This window comes from Canis aureus, chromosome 9 (genome assembly GCF_053574225.1).
Source record: "Canis aureus isolate CA01 chromosome 9, VMU_Caureus_v.1.0, whole genome shotgun sequence".
NCBI lineage: Eukaryota > Metazoa > Chordata > Mammalia > Carnivora > Canidae > Canis > Canis aureus.
In genome coordinates, this window is record NC_135619.1 from 76,440,218 (window position 1) to 76,456,255 (window position 16,038).

A 16,038-nucleotide genomic window follows, 5' to 3' on the forward strand; every position below is an offset into this window, starting at 1 on the left:
CAGTGGGGATCCTGCCTCTCCCATCCCCAGCCCTCTAAAGCTGTAGGACACAGGGTCTGGGCTGCATCTGGCTGGCAGGCCGGGCAGTGTGGGGCTTAGATGTGGCTGGCCTGTTCTGAGGGCCCGGCTCCTGGGACAGCACACCTCAGGCTACCCCACCAAGGTCACCTTCCCCCAGAGGCCCACCCAGCCGCAGAGTGTGAGGGCCCAGCCTGTGTGTGGCGTCCAGCCCAGGCTTCTCATCAGCGAGCGTGTACCCTGGCCAAGGTCATGGTGGCATTCCGCATCCTTGCCTGGAGGGCTGACCTCTCTCGATGACCCTGTCCCCTCCATGTCTGACCAGGCTGTGCTGAGCCAGGGGTTGGGGATGGCACTGGGGCAGGTTGTGGAGAGCCCACAGAGGAGCTGCAGCAGCCCACAGCCTCTGCCCTGTATGAGCTTCACTGACGCCCCAGAGGGCTGGCACCGGGGCTGCCATCCTCTGCTCATGAGGCCTGCTGCCTGGCTCAGAGGACTGAGCCTTGTCCTGAGGGCGCAAGCAGGGTGGCTGTAACCCTGTGTGGCCTGCAGAGAGGAAACCAGACCCTATGGAGGAGGGTAGGCAGCTCAGTGAGAGGCCCTGTGTGGCAAGGAGGTCCTGTGTCCCCAGGGCTCCTGAGCCTTCAGGTGGCCGGCTACCATTCTGTAAGGGTCATGGGGCTGCATTCCTCACTCCACACTTTGGCCATGTGTCCTCCGTGGGGCTCTGTGTCAAACTCACATCCAAGCTCTGTCCTCTAGGTCCCACCCCGTCCCTGTGCTGTCTGTGGGGAGTCTTGTGGGGGGGTCTCCTGTTCACAAGGGGCCTGGCATGGTGTCTGCTGCTGCCCAGCACAGGGCTTGCTGTGGGTAGACGCCACTGCAGCGCCTGCCCTTCCTGACCCAGACAGGACTGAGAGGCTCATGGGAGATGTCAAGGAGGGCTGCTGGAAGGAGTCAGTGGAAGGGATGGGAAGGCAGGAGGGGGCTCCTCACCTGAGACCCTGGCCATGCTGGGGGCTTGGGTGTGGTCCTGGGGTCGGGATGGCGCATGAGTCAACAGGGAGGTAGCAGTTTCCCAGGATGCTGAAATCAGAGGAACAATGGCAGGTGAGGGCCAGAGAGTGCATGCTGGGGATGGCAGGAAGGAGGGATGAGCAGTTGCACCATGCAGAGGTGAGCACTGGGCCTCAGGAGGCCTCACGCCCAGCACAGCCTTTCTCTCACACCCTGGGGCATGGTCTGTGGGGAGAGGACTCGAGGGTTGGGTGGTGGAAGGGGAGTTGCTGTGCCCTGCGTGGCCTGGCTGTGGTGTCAGTGCTCAGGGACCAGCCCTGTGGTGAAGGTGTGTGGGGGGCCTGGAGGGCCCTCCTTGGTGGTCGGGGGCCACCAACCTGGCCAGTGGATGGCTTTCTTCAGCTTCTCTTTGTTGTCTTTCCTGATGGCTTCGCAGTAGTGCAGGCCTGGCTTCCAGGGGGTGGACAGGAGAGACACCTGAGTGTGGTCCGGTATCTTTAGCATCTTCGGTGTGGTCTTTTCCATCTGGGCCTGTGACTCTGGGCCTGTCGTGACCCGCACAGAATCTAGGAAGGGTCCTTTTGCCAAGCAGGCCAGGGTTATGTCCTCACCATTTTTTGGGACCTTACATCCTGAGACCAAGGGGAGCAGAAGTGACGATTCTCTGGAGGCTGGAAGACAGACACAGGTTGTGAGCGTGCAGGGTGGCTGGGGAGGGGGCTCAGAGGGTGCGGCTGGGAGGGCAGAGCTAGCCAGTGGCTGATGGCCCCACCTGTTGCCTGAATCAGATAACTGGTGCTCCCTCGCTGCAGAGCCCATGGCTCGGTCAGTGCTTGGGCTGGTGTCGCCCAGACCCTGCTCAGGGCCCCTTGACCTCTCCCTGGGACCTGGCTGGCAAAGGGTGGCCAAACGAATGTGGGGTCCCTGCCTGTGTCCCTGATGGCACAGCTGCCTGTTAGGCTGTGGCCCCTGCCTTGTGCTGAGGTAGGAACAGGTGGGCCTAGGCAGGACAAGGTAAGGGAAAGGCCCAGAGTCAGGCTCCCATAGATCCCAAGGAAACAGATAAGGCAGTGGAAACAGAAAAAACAAAAAACAACCCAAAAACCTGGCTCCCTAGCTGTGAAATATTAGGGAGTATCTCCCTTTGATGGTTACCAAGCAATCACAGAAACTCACCAGACCACAAAGAATGAACTCATTGAGGGTGTTATCAATAGTTCTGCTCAAACCAAGACAGCACGAAAATCTCAAGGCCACCAGCTTCCTAGTCAGTTCTCAATAAAAGACTCCTGCTAAAAGCCCTCAGAGGCAACCCTGACGGGACCTCTCTCACTTCTGAGAGCTTTCTCTAGACCTTTGTTTAATAAACTTCTATCGCTTTGCTCACTCTCCATTATCCCCAAGGTTTGTTCTTCGACTGCATGAGATAAGAGCCTCGTTCTCCCACTCCTTTGTTGGCAAATCAAACTCCAATAAAAAATATATAAAAAAGAACTTTGCTCTCCCATATCAGTGCCACGCATCCCAGGCACCACTGCTGTTGCTCAGACGTGCCCATTTGTCAGCCTGCCACATGGGCTGTCTGCTTGGGTGGTGGTGCCAGTGCCCACTCCACTTGTCCTATGAGCAGGACAGCTCTCTGCTCCCCTAAGCAGCTGGCCAAGCTGCCCTTGGGACCCCCATTGCCCAGGCAGCTCCCTGGCATTCTCTCAGGCAAGGACTCCTATAACACATGGTCGGGGGGATGCCAGGCATGAGTGGGCCTGTGGGCAGAGCTGTGTCCTGACCCCCAGTGTCCCAGGATGTGACCTTGTATGGAGATAAGGTCATAGCAGAAGAATAAATAATTTATTGAGGTTATACTGTCGGAGCGCGGGTGCCAAGCCCAATACGACTGTCCTTATGAGAGGCAGTGGGATGCACAGAGGACAAGTACCCTGTGAGGAAGAGCTGGTGGCTGGAGCACGTGCTACAAGCCAGGAACACCAAGGGTCACCCATGACCAGCAGCAACGGTGGTGTGGGACACAGGACCTCTCCAGGCCCCAGAGGGAGCCAACCCACCATACCCTGATCTGGGCCTCCCTGCCCCCAAGACTGGCACAATATGTTTGTTGTTCAGCCACCCACAGGAAACAAATGCCAGTTTTGGTACCAGAAATGGAGCATGATGTAAGAAACACCTAGAAATAAGGACATGGCTTTGGAACCTGCTGACGGGCAGAGACTAGAGTTTTGATGTTTGTGTCAGAAAAAGCCAAATTTCCCTGGAGACAGATGGTAGAAATTTGGATGTTAAAGGGGACTCTGGGTGAGGGCTCAAAATGGAGGGGACAGCTGGGGGGACTACAACTTTGTCAGCAAGAGAGTGTTTCTGTGCTTTGTTCGAAGCAGGCCTTGCAGGTACAGGGCATGGACTTTTCTAAACTAAGTGCAGGGGAAGAGACAGCCTCCGTTCCCTGCTCCCAGGGAATGTGGGAGGGGATAGAGGCTCTCAGGAGCCAGAACTAGAAGCTTTGGGTGGGGGGCACTGCCTATCTGGCCTTGGGGCAGAGGGTCCGAACAGGCACCCTTCTACAATCTGATCCCTCATCTGAGAAGAGCCAGAAGTAGTTGGGTGGTTATCCAGGAAGGTAGGTGGACAGCCTTCTTATGTCATGGTCTGTATCCCCTTGAAGTGCACGCGGTGCCCACATGGTGTTTAAGATTTTACATGACTATAACAGAACTGGCTGCACAAAGCAGAGGAAATCTGGCTTTTAGGACAGACCATGGCCCCAAGGACAGAGCGTGACCCCAAACACAGAGCGTGGGCAAGAGTAGAGTGTGAAGCTGAGAAGACAGAGTACAGAGCTGAGGAGAGAGTGTGGAGCTGTGGAGAAAGCATGGAACTGAGGACAGTCTGGAGCTGAGGAGACTGAGGAGCTTAGGAGAGAGTGAGGAGCTGTGGAGAGAGCGTGGAGCTGAGGAGAGAGTGTGGAGCTGAGGAGACAGAATGTGGAGCTGAGGAGAGAGTGTGGAATGAAGGAGAGATCACGGAGCTGAAGAGAGAGAATCAAGATGAGGACAGAGTGTGGAGCTGAGGAGAGAACCTGGAGGTGAGGACAGAGGGTGGATATAAGGATTGAGTCTATAGCTGAGGACTGAGCTGGACTTGAGGACAGAGTTAGGACCTGAGGAAAGAATGTGGATCTGAGATTAGAGTGTGTAGTTGAGGAGAGAGTGTGGAGATGAGGACAGAGTGTGGAGCTGAGAAGAAAGCAAGGCGCTGAGGAGATAGCAAGGAACTGAGGACAGAGGAAGGAGGTGAGGAGAGAGAGTGTAGCTAAGTAGAGAGTGAGGAGCTGAGAAGAGAACGTGGAGGTGAGGACAGAGTGTGGAGCTGAGGTCAGAGTGTGGTGCTGATGAATGAGTGTGAGCTGTGGAGAGAACGCTGAGGTGAGGACAGAGTGAGGAGCTGAAGAGAGAGGGATGATCTGAGGAGAGTGCATTGTGAGTATAGAGTTCGGAGTTGAGGATAAAGTGTGGAGCTGAGGAAAGAACCTGGAGGTGAGACAAAGTGAGGAGCTGGGGACAAAGTGTGGAGCTCAGGAAAGAGTATGGAACTGAGGAGAGAGAGTGGAGGTGAGGAGGGAAAGTTGAGCTGAGGACAGAGGTAGAGCTGAGGAGAGCCCAGATGTGAGGAGAGAGCCCAGAGGTGAGGACAGAGTGTGGATATGAGGATTGAGTGTGGAGCTGAGGACAGAGGTGGTATTGGTGACAGAGTTAGAAGCTGAGGAAACAATGTGGATCTGAGGAAAGAGCGAGGAGCTGAGGTGGGAACAAGTTGCTGAGAAGAGAGCAAGGGGCTGAGGGGAAAGCAAGGAGCTGAGGAGAGAGTGAGGAGCTGAGGACAGAGTGTGGGGGTGAGGAGTGAGCAGAGCATGGGGTTGAGTACAAAGTATGGAGCTGAAGAGAGAGAGTGGAGGTGAGGACAGAGTTAGGAGCTGTGAACACAGTGAAGAGTTGATGAAAGAGTGTGGAGTGACCTGGTGCAGCCACTCTGGAAAACTGTGTGGAGGTTCCTCAAAGAGTTAAAAATAGACCTGCCCTACGACCCAGCAATTGCACTGTTGGGGATTTACCCCATAGGTACAGATGCAGTGAAACGCCAGGACACCTGCACCCCAATGTTTCTAGCAGCAATGTCCACAATAGCCACACTGTTGAAGGAAACTTGGTGTCCATCGACAGATGATGGATAGAGAAGCTGTGGTCTCTGTATACAATGGAATATTACTCAGCCATTAGAAATGACAAATACCCACCATTTGCTTCGATGTGGATGGAACTGGAGGGTATTATGCTGAGTGAAATAAGTCAATCAGAGAAGGACAAACATTATATGGTCTCATTCATTTGGGGAATATAAAAAATAGTGAAAGGGAATAAAAGGGAAAGGAGAAAAAAATGAGTGGGAAATATCAGGGAGGGAGACAGAACATGAGAGTCTCCTAACTCTGGGAAACGAACTAGGGGTGGTGGAAGGGGAGGTGGGCAGGGGGTGGGGTGACTGGGTGACGGGCACTGAGTGGGGCACTTGATGGGATGAGCACTGGGTGTTATTCTATATGTTGGAAAATTGAACACCAATAAAAAATAAATTTATTAAAAAAGGAGTGTGGAGTGGAGGAGAGACTGTGGATCTGAGGAGAGAGAGTGGAGCTGAGGACAGAGTGTGGATATGAGGATTGAGTGTGGAGCTGAGGAGAGAGAGTGGAGCTGAGACTGAATGTGGAGCTGAGGAGAGAGCATGGAGGTAAGGACAGAGTGTGGATCTGAGGAGAATGAGGTGTTGAGGAGATAGCAAGTATGTAAGGACATAGTGAGGGACTGAGGAAAGAGTGTGGAGTGGAGGAGAGAGTGTGGAGCTAAGGTCAGAGTGTGGAGCTGAAGACAGAGCATTAAGTTGAGGACAGAGGGTGGAGATGAAGGAAGAGATGTGGAGCTAAGGAGACAGTATGGAGCTGTGGAGAGAGTGTGGAGTTGAGGAAAGAGTGAGGAGCAGAGGACAGAATGTGGAGATGAGGAGAGAGCATGGAGCTGAGGAAAGAATGAGGAGCTGTGGGTGGAGGGTGGAAGTAAAGACAGTGTGTAGCTGAGGAGAGAGGGATGATCTGAGGAGAGAGCATTGAGATGAGCACAGAGTAAAGGGTTGAGCACAGTGTGGAGCCAAGGAGAGAGCCCGGAGGTGAAGACAGAATGAGGAGCTCAGGACAGATTGTGGAGCTGAGGAAAGGGTGTGGAGCTGGGGATAGAGCATTGAGCTGAGGGGAATGCGTGGAGCTGAGGAGGGAACGTGTAGCTGAGAGACACCTCCGGCTCCTGCTCGTCTAAAGGGGAAGCCCTCCTGGACTGTCCCTTCTTCCTACTATCTCTCCGTCCTTGACAGGAATGTCCACTCCGTGCAGCCCCATCGTCACTGTTTGGATGTGGTCAATCTGTGTGCTGTCCTCCTGCTGCAGGCTCACCAGTGTCTCCCCTGGACCTGACTCAGGTGATAAATGAGATGCTGACCTCACGGTTGATGCTGAGCAGGGTGACCTCTGGAGTTGTTCCTGAAGTGCTGTGCACAGGAGAAGCACATGAAGTTGGGGCCACGGGGTGGGCGGCTGGAATCGTGTGTGCCAGGTTATACCTTGACATCCTGTCACCCTTGTGCCCCTGATGGGGAGCTCGTGGGGGACGGGATCCCTGGGGATGTACTTGTCCCACTGGATTGGGCCAAGGCCCTAATCCCACACAACGAGCATCCTTACAAAGGGCACACGCACACAGCGGTGGTGCCTGGGGAGTGAGATGGCAGGGAGAGGGTGCCTCGTGTCCAAGCCAAGGTTGCCACCAACCATGGCAGCCCTGGAAGCCAAGATGCAGCCTGGAGCCGACTCCTGCCCCCGGCGTCCATGGCTCTTGCCGCTCCCACAGGTGCCGTCTTGAGCCGACAGCCGCCCCCAGCACCAGAGCCCCCAGGCCCATGTGCCCCTCATGGGGCCAAGGTGCAGTCCATTTAACCAAAGCAAAGCCAGAGCCAGAAGTGTCCACCTGGAGCCCAGGCTGGGGGACAGATGTCCCGGGACCATGTCCCTCTCCTGCCTCCATGGCAGCCACCCCTCTGGGGCCAGACGACATGTGGATGGCTGGCCCTGCAAGCTCTCGGCTGCTCTCCGCACCTCTGGAGCTTCCTCCTGCAGCCTGGCTCAGCTGTCCTCGCCAGGTGCCACCCCACATCCCTAGTGGAGGTCTGCGCCTTCCCTCTCAGCCTCCTGCCCCATGCACCTGCACCCAGACGCCTGCTGCCTTGGCTCCATGACCCGTGGTCCACACTGGCTGCTCGCACTGTGGCCAGACCAGCCCCCTCTGCGTGGCTCTGATTCAGCCATGGCCCCAGGCCCGGCACCGCCTGCCCTGCTTCTGCAGTGATGTGGACACGCCCAGCCTTTGCCCTCTGCCTCTCCTCGCCTGCTCACCAGAAACTCCTGCTTTCCCCACACCAGCCACTGTGTAGCCCAGCTGTGGGGTGAGCTGCCGCGGTTCTGCCAGCCCCCAGATGCCACAGCAGGTGGGACAAGCCCTTAGGGTGGCCAGGCTTGCTGGGGACAGAGATCGGGCAGTACACTGTGCAGGGACCCTGAGGCAGAGGTCCCTGCTGGCCGCATACGAATCCCCAAGGCCCACGCCTGATTCCTGGCACCCACCATGTCCAGGAGGTCAGGCTTGGGACTCTCTGAAGCAGGCTGGATGTGCGCGACTCCCGGGGTGCCGCCGGGGTCCCCTTTCCTGGCATGTCCCCTGGCAGGCCTGCTTGCAGACAGACCCCCCTTCTCCCGTGCCCTTCCAAGCGAGGGCTGCCCATTGAGATGCACATGCAACACCCAAGGAGTGCCATTCGGGACAAAAACACCAGCACAAGGCAGCAGTTTCACAAAATGTACATGTTTATTTCAAGGCGACATGCGTATACATTGCAAAGCAACGCTCGCAGTAGAGCCACGGCTGCAGGCTCCCACGCATCCCGGTATTGGCCAAGTCTCGAGAGGCCCTTGTCTTTGAGCTGGAAGCGGGAGGGGCGACGTGGGAAAGATTTAGGCACAAGTTGACGGGCCCCACAGGCTGGGGACCCCAGACCCCAAGGCGGTGCCCCCTGGGCTCCATCTCCCGGGGCTCTGACGCTCCTAGCTGGCCGGTCATTTCACCTGCAGATGACAGACAGTGTGAGCTGTTTCCCCATGGTGCAGGGGCAGGTGAGGCAGGCCTGTGGCTGCGTGCACCCCCCCTCCCGCTGCCACCCTGCCACTACCTTGAACAGAGTGACTGTGGTGCTGTAGAAGACACTGAGGAGGAAGAGGACGATGAAGGTGGATGCCATGGTATTTAGGTTCTCGAAGCCTTCCTCCTCGGCACTCACCTCCCCCCCTGCAGGGGACACAGCACACAGGGGTCAGGCCATGTCCAGCAGGGCCCAGCCCCAGAGTCACCCCTGGCCCCGGCTGTGCTGCCCTCAGGAGGGCCGGTGAGGGCACATGGCTTTCCAGCCCCCCCCCCCGATGCCTCAACACCTGCCCCGTGGGGCAGAGGGCTCCTGGGTTCTGTGGAGAAGGGTCTGAGTCAGGCATTAGCGAGGCCTTGGCCACTTGATGCAGGGGTCAGGCCAAGGAAGAACATGGCCAAAGCAGAGCGGGGTGGTGACCCTGAGCACCTACCCTATTAGCCCTGGGGTGGCAGAGAGCTCGGCAGAGCAACACAGACACAGCAGTATGGCTTGGGCTTGGGCGAGACGTAGGGCCCCAGACGGGTGGCTCAGTGTCCTGGGGGGCTGGTGGCTCAGCCAGGACCACCTGGGACTGAGGCAGGGAGCAGGCCCCTCCACCAATGGTGGCTTGGGGTGCGTGTGCCCCTGGCTGCAGAGGACACTGAGGCCTGGCTTCCCAGTGAGATCCCCACTGGCTCGCCCTCCCTGCTCTGAGTGGGTGGCACATGTGAGAGGCCAGGTGGGGCCCTGGCTGGCTGTCCACCCCACAAGTGCTCAGGGACCCAGGGGCCAGATAGAACCCTGAAGCTCCAGGGAGGGTGACATTGGGGTGCACAGGCTGAGGGCACTCAGGGGGCTCCAGCCTCAGTCCAAGTGGGCCCTTGGGGGCATCTGGAGCTCAGGCTCCCAAGGGCCTGGTGTGCAGACAGGGTCTCAGAGGCAGCCCAAAGGAGGCTCTGCTGCCTGTGGCTGGCCCCACCCTTCTCTGCCCAGAAGGCTCTGTGCTCCCTCAGTCCTGCTCCCAAGAGCCTTGCTTCCCACCATTTCCAGGGCCTGGTGTTCATAGGGGCCCTCCACTCAGATCAGACTCTCTGTGGCCTCCCCCTGCCTGCTTTATCAGGACAGGTCCAGCCCCGTTCATCCCCAGGTGCTGGGGTTCTGCTTCCTTCCATTGCCTGGGCGTGGGCAGGGGCTTCCCTTGGACCCAGACCTGGGAATGGCAGCCGTGGTCAGAGACAGAAGGACAAGCAGAGCTGGGGCACGAAGGCCTGCAGGAAGTGACGTGGCTGGAGACGGCGGGAGGCCCTGCGTTAGAGGGTGTGCAAGGGCTGGCATCCATGTGTGTGCACATGTGTCAGCGTGGCTGTATACATGTGTGAATAAGTGTACATGTGTGTGCACATGTATCTGTGTCCATGTGTACCTGTGTCCACACCCACGTGTGTGTGTCTGTGTCCGTGTGTCTGCCTGTATGTCTCTGTGTGTGTGCACCTGTGTCCACACTCATGTGTGTGCATGTGTCCACGTGTCTGCCTGTATGTCTGTGCGTGTGTATGTGGAGCTGCACCTGTGTCCACACTCAGGTGTGTGCATCTGTGCCCACGTGTCTGCCTGTATGTCTGTGCGTGTGTATGTGGAGCTGCATCTGCGTCCACACTCACATGTGCACATGGCTGTGTCCGCGTGTCTGCCTGTATGTCTGTGCATGTGTATGTGGAGGTGCATCTGTGTCCACATGTGTGTGCGTCTGTGTCTGTGTGTCTGCCTGTATGTCTGAGTGTGTATGTGGAGGTGTACCTGCATCCACACTCACGTGTGTGCATCTGTGTCCATGTGTCTGCCTGTATGTCTGCGTGTGTATGTGGAGCTGCACCTGTGTCCACACTCACGTGTGTGCATCTGTGTCTGAGTGTCTGCCTATATGTCTGTATGTGGAGATGCACCTGCGTCCACACTCACGTGTGCACATGGCTGTGTCCGTGTGTCTGCCTGTATGTCTGTGCATGTGTATGTGGAGGTGCATCTGTGTCCACACCCATGTGTGTGTGTCTGTGTCTGTGTGTCTGCCTGTATGTCTGTGCATGTGTATGTGGAGGTGTACCTGTGTCCACACCCACGTGTGTGTGTCTGTGTCCATGTGTCTGTCTGTATGTCTGTGTGTAGGCAGGCACATCCGTGTCTACACACATGTGTGCGCATGCCTGTGTCCACATGTCTGCCTGTATGTCTGTGCATTTATGTGGAGATGTGCTTGTGTCCACACTCACGTGTGTGTGTGCCTATGTCTGTGTGTCTGCCTGTATGTCTATCTGTGTGTAGGCAAGCACATCTGTGTCCACACCCACGTGTGCGAATGCCTGTGTCTGCGAGTCTGCCTGTATGTCTTTGCGTGTGTATGTGGGGACATCTATGTCCACGCCCACATGTGCACATGCCTGTGTCTGCATGTCTCTGTGTGTGTGTGGAGGTGCATCCGTGTCCACACCCATGTGTGTGCATGCCTAGGTATGTGTGCCCATGTGCACTGTATACATGTCTGTGTCCATATCCATGCATGTTGCTGTGTGTCCATGTGTCCGCGTCTGTGTGCATGTGTGCATGTATGTGGCTGTGGGAGCAGCTAGAGGAGTTATGAGCATGGGCTTGGTCTGCGAGGAGCACAGCAACCTCCGGAGGCTGGGTGGGGGCAGGGATGGTGGTGGAGGGTGGTCTGGGGATGGCGGCAGCACAGCCAGGGCCCTTGCAGGCAAGAGCATCGCTTACTCAGGACGAGCATCTTTTGAATGGATGTTTTTATTTCTAATTTTGATAAAATGCCATATCTCAGCCCATTGACATGGTTAGTTTGCACATGTGCACACACAGCGACAGGTCACCCGCCTGGAGTGGGCGGCCCAGTGGTCAGTAGCAGGTGCTGGCTGTGTCAGATAAGACCAGGGACACGTTGTACAAGGTGGGTTTACCGGTGGACTTGTCCACGCTCCTCTCGGTCACCACATGGGGCAGGGCCTCGTGGCCTACAACACAGGTGTAGGTCTCCCCGGCATTCCAGTCCTCCTCACTCACGGTCAGGATGCTGTGGACAAAGTAGAGGCCAGGGGCTTGGGGCTCGGGCATCGGGGCGCTGGTCACGTAGCTGTCAGGGGGCACGGGCTGGCCCTTCTGCAGCCACTGCACAAACACATCTGGGGGTGAGAAGCCTTTCACCAGGCAGGTGAGTGAGGCCGATTCCCGCAGGCTCAGCTGCTCCCGGCTCGGGGGCAGGACGTAGACAGAAGGCATGTGCTTGTTGACATCTGTGGGAGGAAGGACAGTGGTGAGCTCAGGTGAGTGGCCGGTGGGGAGAGGCGCCTAGGGGCTGTGGGAGAGCCCTAGGGCAGAGGAGGAGTGGGCCCCTACCCTTGGGCCTGGAGATGGTCTTCTTCAGCGGTGAGGGCAGATCTGTGTGGGTCACTGTGCAGGTGAACTGCTCGCCTGACTCCCATTCCTCCACGCAGACAGTGGCTTCCCCCATGGCACTGAAGGTGTTGTTGGGGTGGCTCTCAGAGATGTTGGTGTGGGTTTTCAGAGCCTCGCCATTCTGACGGGTCCAGGAGATGGTCAGGCTGTCATAAGTGGCCAGGTCAGTGACCAGGCAGGACAGCTTGGCTGACTTGGTGTTGAAGATGCTGGCAAAGGAGGGGGGGATGGTGAAGATGCTGATGCCAACGGGTGTATCTAGATCAGGAGAGAGTTTGCGTCAGTGACTGGACATGAAATCAGGCAAAGTGGAGATTTTCCCCAAAGAATGGAGGTCCAGTCCATGGGCCTTCCTCAGCTGCAAGGACCCGCTGGAGGGGAATGCTAGGCCCCCACTGCCCCGCCCTTGGCCGCTGCAGGAAGCCAAGGCTCGGGGAGCAGCTGGCCCGAGTGGACACCTGTGTAGGTGAGGGATTCCAAGCCCAAGGGGTTTCAGTAGTGGCGGGGTCACTCACTGGGGGTGCACATGGAGGACACGTTCTTCTGGAAGACGATCCCATTGTGCTCCACGTGGCAGGTGAACACGCTCTGGCTGAGCCAGGCACTCTCGGTGATGGTCAGCATGCTGAGGATGCTGTAGGTCACAGGTCCATGCTCGTTCTCCTCGGCCTCTGCCTTCCCTGTGTTGAAGCCAGACTCAATCTGCTTTCCATCACGGAACCAAGACACGGAAATCTGCTTGGGGCTGAAACCTGCGGCCTGGCAGATGAGCTGGGACTTGCGCTGGCCATTGCCAGAGAAGGCGTCGCGGGGTGGGATGAAGACAGTCACGTTGGGAGACGTCGGTACAGGCCCTGGAATGAGGGGACAGTGCGTCAACCTGGCTGGCCCACCCTGCCCATCTGGCCACGGGGAGGAGGGCCCTGCTCTCACCTGTGATGGGCACGTTCAGAGATTTGTCACCATTGGAGTGCTTGACGTTGCATGTGATGTACTCGTCTGAGCCCTGGATGATGTCCACGGAGGGCAGGAACACCTGAGAGGTCGCCACATACTTGCCCTCTCTCAGAACCGAAGGGAAGGTCTTAATGTCCTGGTTGTTGATTGCACTGAGGTTCTGGTACTTCCAGGAGAAGGTGATGGAGCCAGGCAGGAAGTCCCGGGCCAGGCAGCCCATGGCCACCAGGGTCTCATCGGACAGGGAGTTCTCACAGGTGATGAGGGGGAAGAGGTTTGGAGGGGATGGACTCTCTGAGGACCAGAGAGGGACAAGAGATGGGTGAGAAGCTGTGTTCTTTTCACACTCTGCCAGGCGGGCTGTGGCCAGCCCTGCAGCTCCCTCACCTCACTGCCACAAAGGCTGGCCTCGCAGCGTCCCCAGCCCGGGGAGGAGCCCAACAGTGCAGTGGATGGCAGTGCTGACGTCGAATCCTGCCGGGAAGAGGAGGCGCAGCTGCCCCCACCCTGCCACAGAAGCCCAGCTCTGGACTTGTGGGATGGCTTGGCCTGGGCCAGTGTGGCCTTCCCCCTGAGACACAGGAGCCAGGCTGCCACACTCAGCCACAAGCCTGAAAGCCATCTGTGAGACAGGTTGATAGCATAGAGAGGAGCGCCCCACCCAGCCAACCAGCCCTGGCTGGTGTGCCTAGGGTCAGTGAATGGTGTGCATATGAGGAGTCAGGTGATACAGATTCCCCTTGGCCCATCCTTAGTACAACCAGGTTATTGAGGTCACATCGAGGTTAGTCAGGACAGCCCAGCAAGGCCAGCTCACCCCCCCGACTAGAACTAAATGCCCCAATGCAGATGAATCTAGCCCAAACTGGGACTTCAAACTCCTGGGTCAAAGCAACTCAGTCAGTCCATTTCTGCTGGACTAGCTCAGTGACCATGGCTAACCAGCTCAGTGCACCAAGCCTAGTCCAGCTTAGCCCAGTTCATTCAGCCCAATTCAGCCCAGCTCTGCCCAGCTAGGACAGTTCAGCCCAGCTCACTTCAATTCAACTCAGGCCACTTCAACTCAGTTCAGCCCAGCCCATCCCAGCTCAGCCAAGCTCAGCTCACCCAGCTAGGCCAGCCTGATTCAGTGCAGCTCAGCCTGGCTCAGCCCAGCTCAGCCCAGCCCAGCCCAGCTCAGCTCACCCAGCTCACTCCCGCTCAGCTCAGCCCAGCTCAGTTCATCCAGCTAGGCCAGCTTGATTCAGTGCAGCTCAGCCCAGTTCAGCCCAGCTCAGCCCAGCCCAGGTCAGCTCAGCTCAGCCCAGTTCATCTCACCCAGCCCAGCTCAGCTCAGCCCAGCTCACTCAGCTCAGACCAGCTCAGCTTAGCTCAGCCTGGTTCAGCTCACCCAGCTTAGCCATGTTCAGCTCAGTCCAGCTCAGCTCGGCCTAGCTCAGCACAGCTCAGCCAAGCTTAACTAAGCTCAGACTGGTTTAGCTCACCCAGCTCAGCCCAGCTCACCTCAGCCTAGCTCACCCAGCTCAGCCCAGCTCACCTCAGCCTAGCTCACCCAGCTCAGCCCAGTTTGGCCCAGCTCAGCCCAGCTTAGCCTGGTTTAGCTCACCTAGATCAGCCCTGCTCAGCTCAGCCCAGCTCAGCCCAGTCCAGCTTACCCAGCTCAGCTCAGCTCAGCCCAGCTCAGCCCAGTCCAGCTTACCCAGCTCAGCTCAGCTCAGCCCAGATCAGCTCAGCCCAGATCAGCTTACCAGCTCAGTGCAGCCCAGTTCAGCCCAGCCTGGTACAGCTCAGCTCAGCCTGATTCAGCTCACCCAGTTCAGCCCAGCTCAGCACAGCTCAGCCAAGCTCATCCCGGTTTAGCTCACCCAGCTCAGCCTGGTTCAGCTCACCCAGCTCAGCCCCGCTCAGCCACACTCAGCCACACTCAGCCCCGCTCAGCCCCACTCAGTCTCGCTCAGCCCAGCCCGGTTCAGCTCAGCTAAGCCCAGCTCACCCAGCTCAGCCCTGTTGGCCCAGCTCGGCTCAGCTCAGCCCAGCTCAGCTCAGATCAGCCAGCTCAGTCCAGTTCGTCACAGTTCAGCCCAGCTCAGCGCAGCTCAGGGCAGCTCAGCCCAGTTTAGCTCACCCAGCTCAGCCCCGCTCAGCCCAGCTCAGCCCAGCTCGGCCCAGCTCGGCCCAGCTCAGCCTAGCTCAGCCCAGATCAGCCAGCTCAGTCCAGTTTGGCCCAGCTCAGCCCAGCTCACCCAGCTCAGCCTGGATCAGCTCAGCCCAGCTCAGCCTGGTTCAGCTCAGCTCACCTCAGCTCAGCCCAGCTCAGCACAGCTCAACCTGGTTCAGCACAGCTCAGCCCGGTTCAGCTCACTCAGCTCAGCCCAGCTCAGCTCACCCAGCTCACCCAGCTCAGCCCTGCTCAGCTCAGCCCTGCCCAACTCACCCAGCTCAGCCTGGTTCAGCTCAGCCCAGCTCAGCCCAGTTCAGCCAGGTTTAGCTCACCCAGCTCAGCCCAGCTCAGCTCAGCTCAGCTCAGCCTAGCTCAGCCCAGATCAGCCAGCTCAGTCCAGTTCGGCCCAGCTCAACCTTGCTCAGCCCAGCTCAGCCCAGCTCACCCAGCTCAGCCTGGATCAGCTCAACCCAGCTCAGCCTGGTTCAGCTCAGCTCACCTCATCTCAGCCCAGCTCAGCACAGCTCAACCCAGTTCAGCACCGCTCAGCCCAGTTCAGCTCACCCAGCTCAGCCCAGCTCAGCTCAACCCAGCTCACCCAGCTCAGCCTTGCTCAGCTCAGCCCTGCCCAACTCACCCAGCTCAGCCCAGTTCAGCCAGGTTTAGCTCACTCAGCTCAGCCCAGCTCAGCTCAGCCCAGCCCAGCTCAGCTCAGCCTAGCCCAGCTCACTCAGCTCAGCCCAGATCAGCTTACCAGCTCAGTGAAGCCCAGTTCAGCCCAGTTAGCCCGGCTCAGCTCACCCAGCTCAGCCCGGTTCAGCCCAGCTCAGCCCAGTTCAGCTCAGCTCAGCCCAGCTCAGCCTAGCCTAGCTCCACTCACCAGCTCAGTGCAACACAGTTCAGCCCAGCCAGATTCTGGCTCAGCTCAGTTCAGTTCACCCAGCTCAGCTCACATCAGATCAGCCCAGCTCATCCCAGTTTAGCTCACCCAGCTCAGCCCTGCTCAGCTCAGCCCAGCCCAGCTCAGCCCAGCTCAGCCCAGTTCAGTTCAGCTCATCCCGGTTCAGCTCAGCTCAGCCTGGTTCAACTCACCTAGCTCAGCCCAGCTCAGCCCAGTTCAGCCCAGCTCAGCCCAGCCC

At 58.0% G+C, this 16,038-nt stretch overlaps 1 long non-coding RNA gene and 3 gene segments (V, D, J or C); all 4 read right to left on the reverse strand.

Moving 5' to 3' along the window:
- LOC144321264 (immunoglobulin gamma-1 heavy chain-like) overlaps positions 1 to 16,038 on the reverse strand; it is a 74,996-nt gene that overhangs the window by 55,041 nt on the left and 3,917 nt on the right.
- Positions 1 to 16,038, reverse strand: part of LOC144321263 (immunoglobulin heavy constant delta-like) — a 75,625-nt gene that overhangs the window by 5,932 nt on the left and 53,655 nt on the right. Inside the window, 2 exon segments of the C gene segment in view lie at positions 1,015 to 1,104; positions 1,413 to 1,706. Coding sequence covers positions 1,015 to 1,104; positions 1,413 to 1,706 — 384 coding nt within the window.
- On the reverse strand, positions 7,991 to 9,740 carry LOC144321280 (uncharacterized). Its single transcript, XR_013387011.1, has 3 exons — positions 8,774 to 9,740; positions 8,371 to 8,486; positions 7,991 to 8,266 (listed from the first exon to the last, which is right to left on the reverse strand). It is a non-coding gene; the product is annotated as an uncharacterized LOC144321280 (long non-coding RNA).
- LOC144321261 (Ig mu chain C region-like) overlaps positions 11,098 to 16,038 on the reverse strand; it is a 137,356-nt gene continuing 132,415 nt past the window's right edge. The window contains 4 exon segments of the C gene segment in view: positions 11,098 to 11,618; positions 11,722 to 12,039; positions 12,297 to 12,635; positions 12,715 to 13,032. Coding sequence covers positions 11,224 to 11,618; positions 11,722 to 12,039; positions 12,297 to 12,635; positions 12,715 to 13,032 — 1,370 coding nt within the window.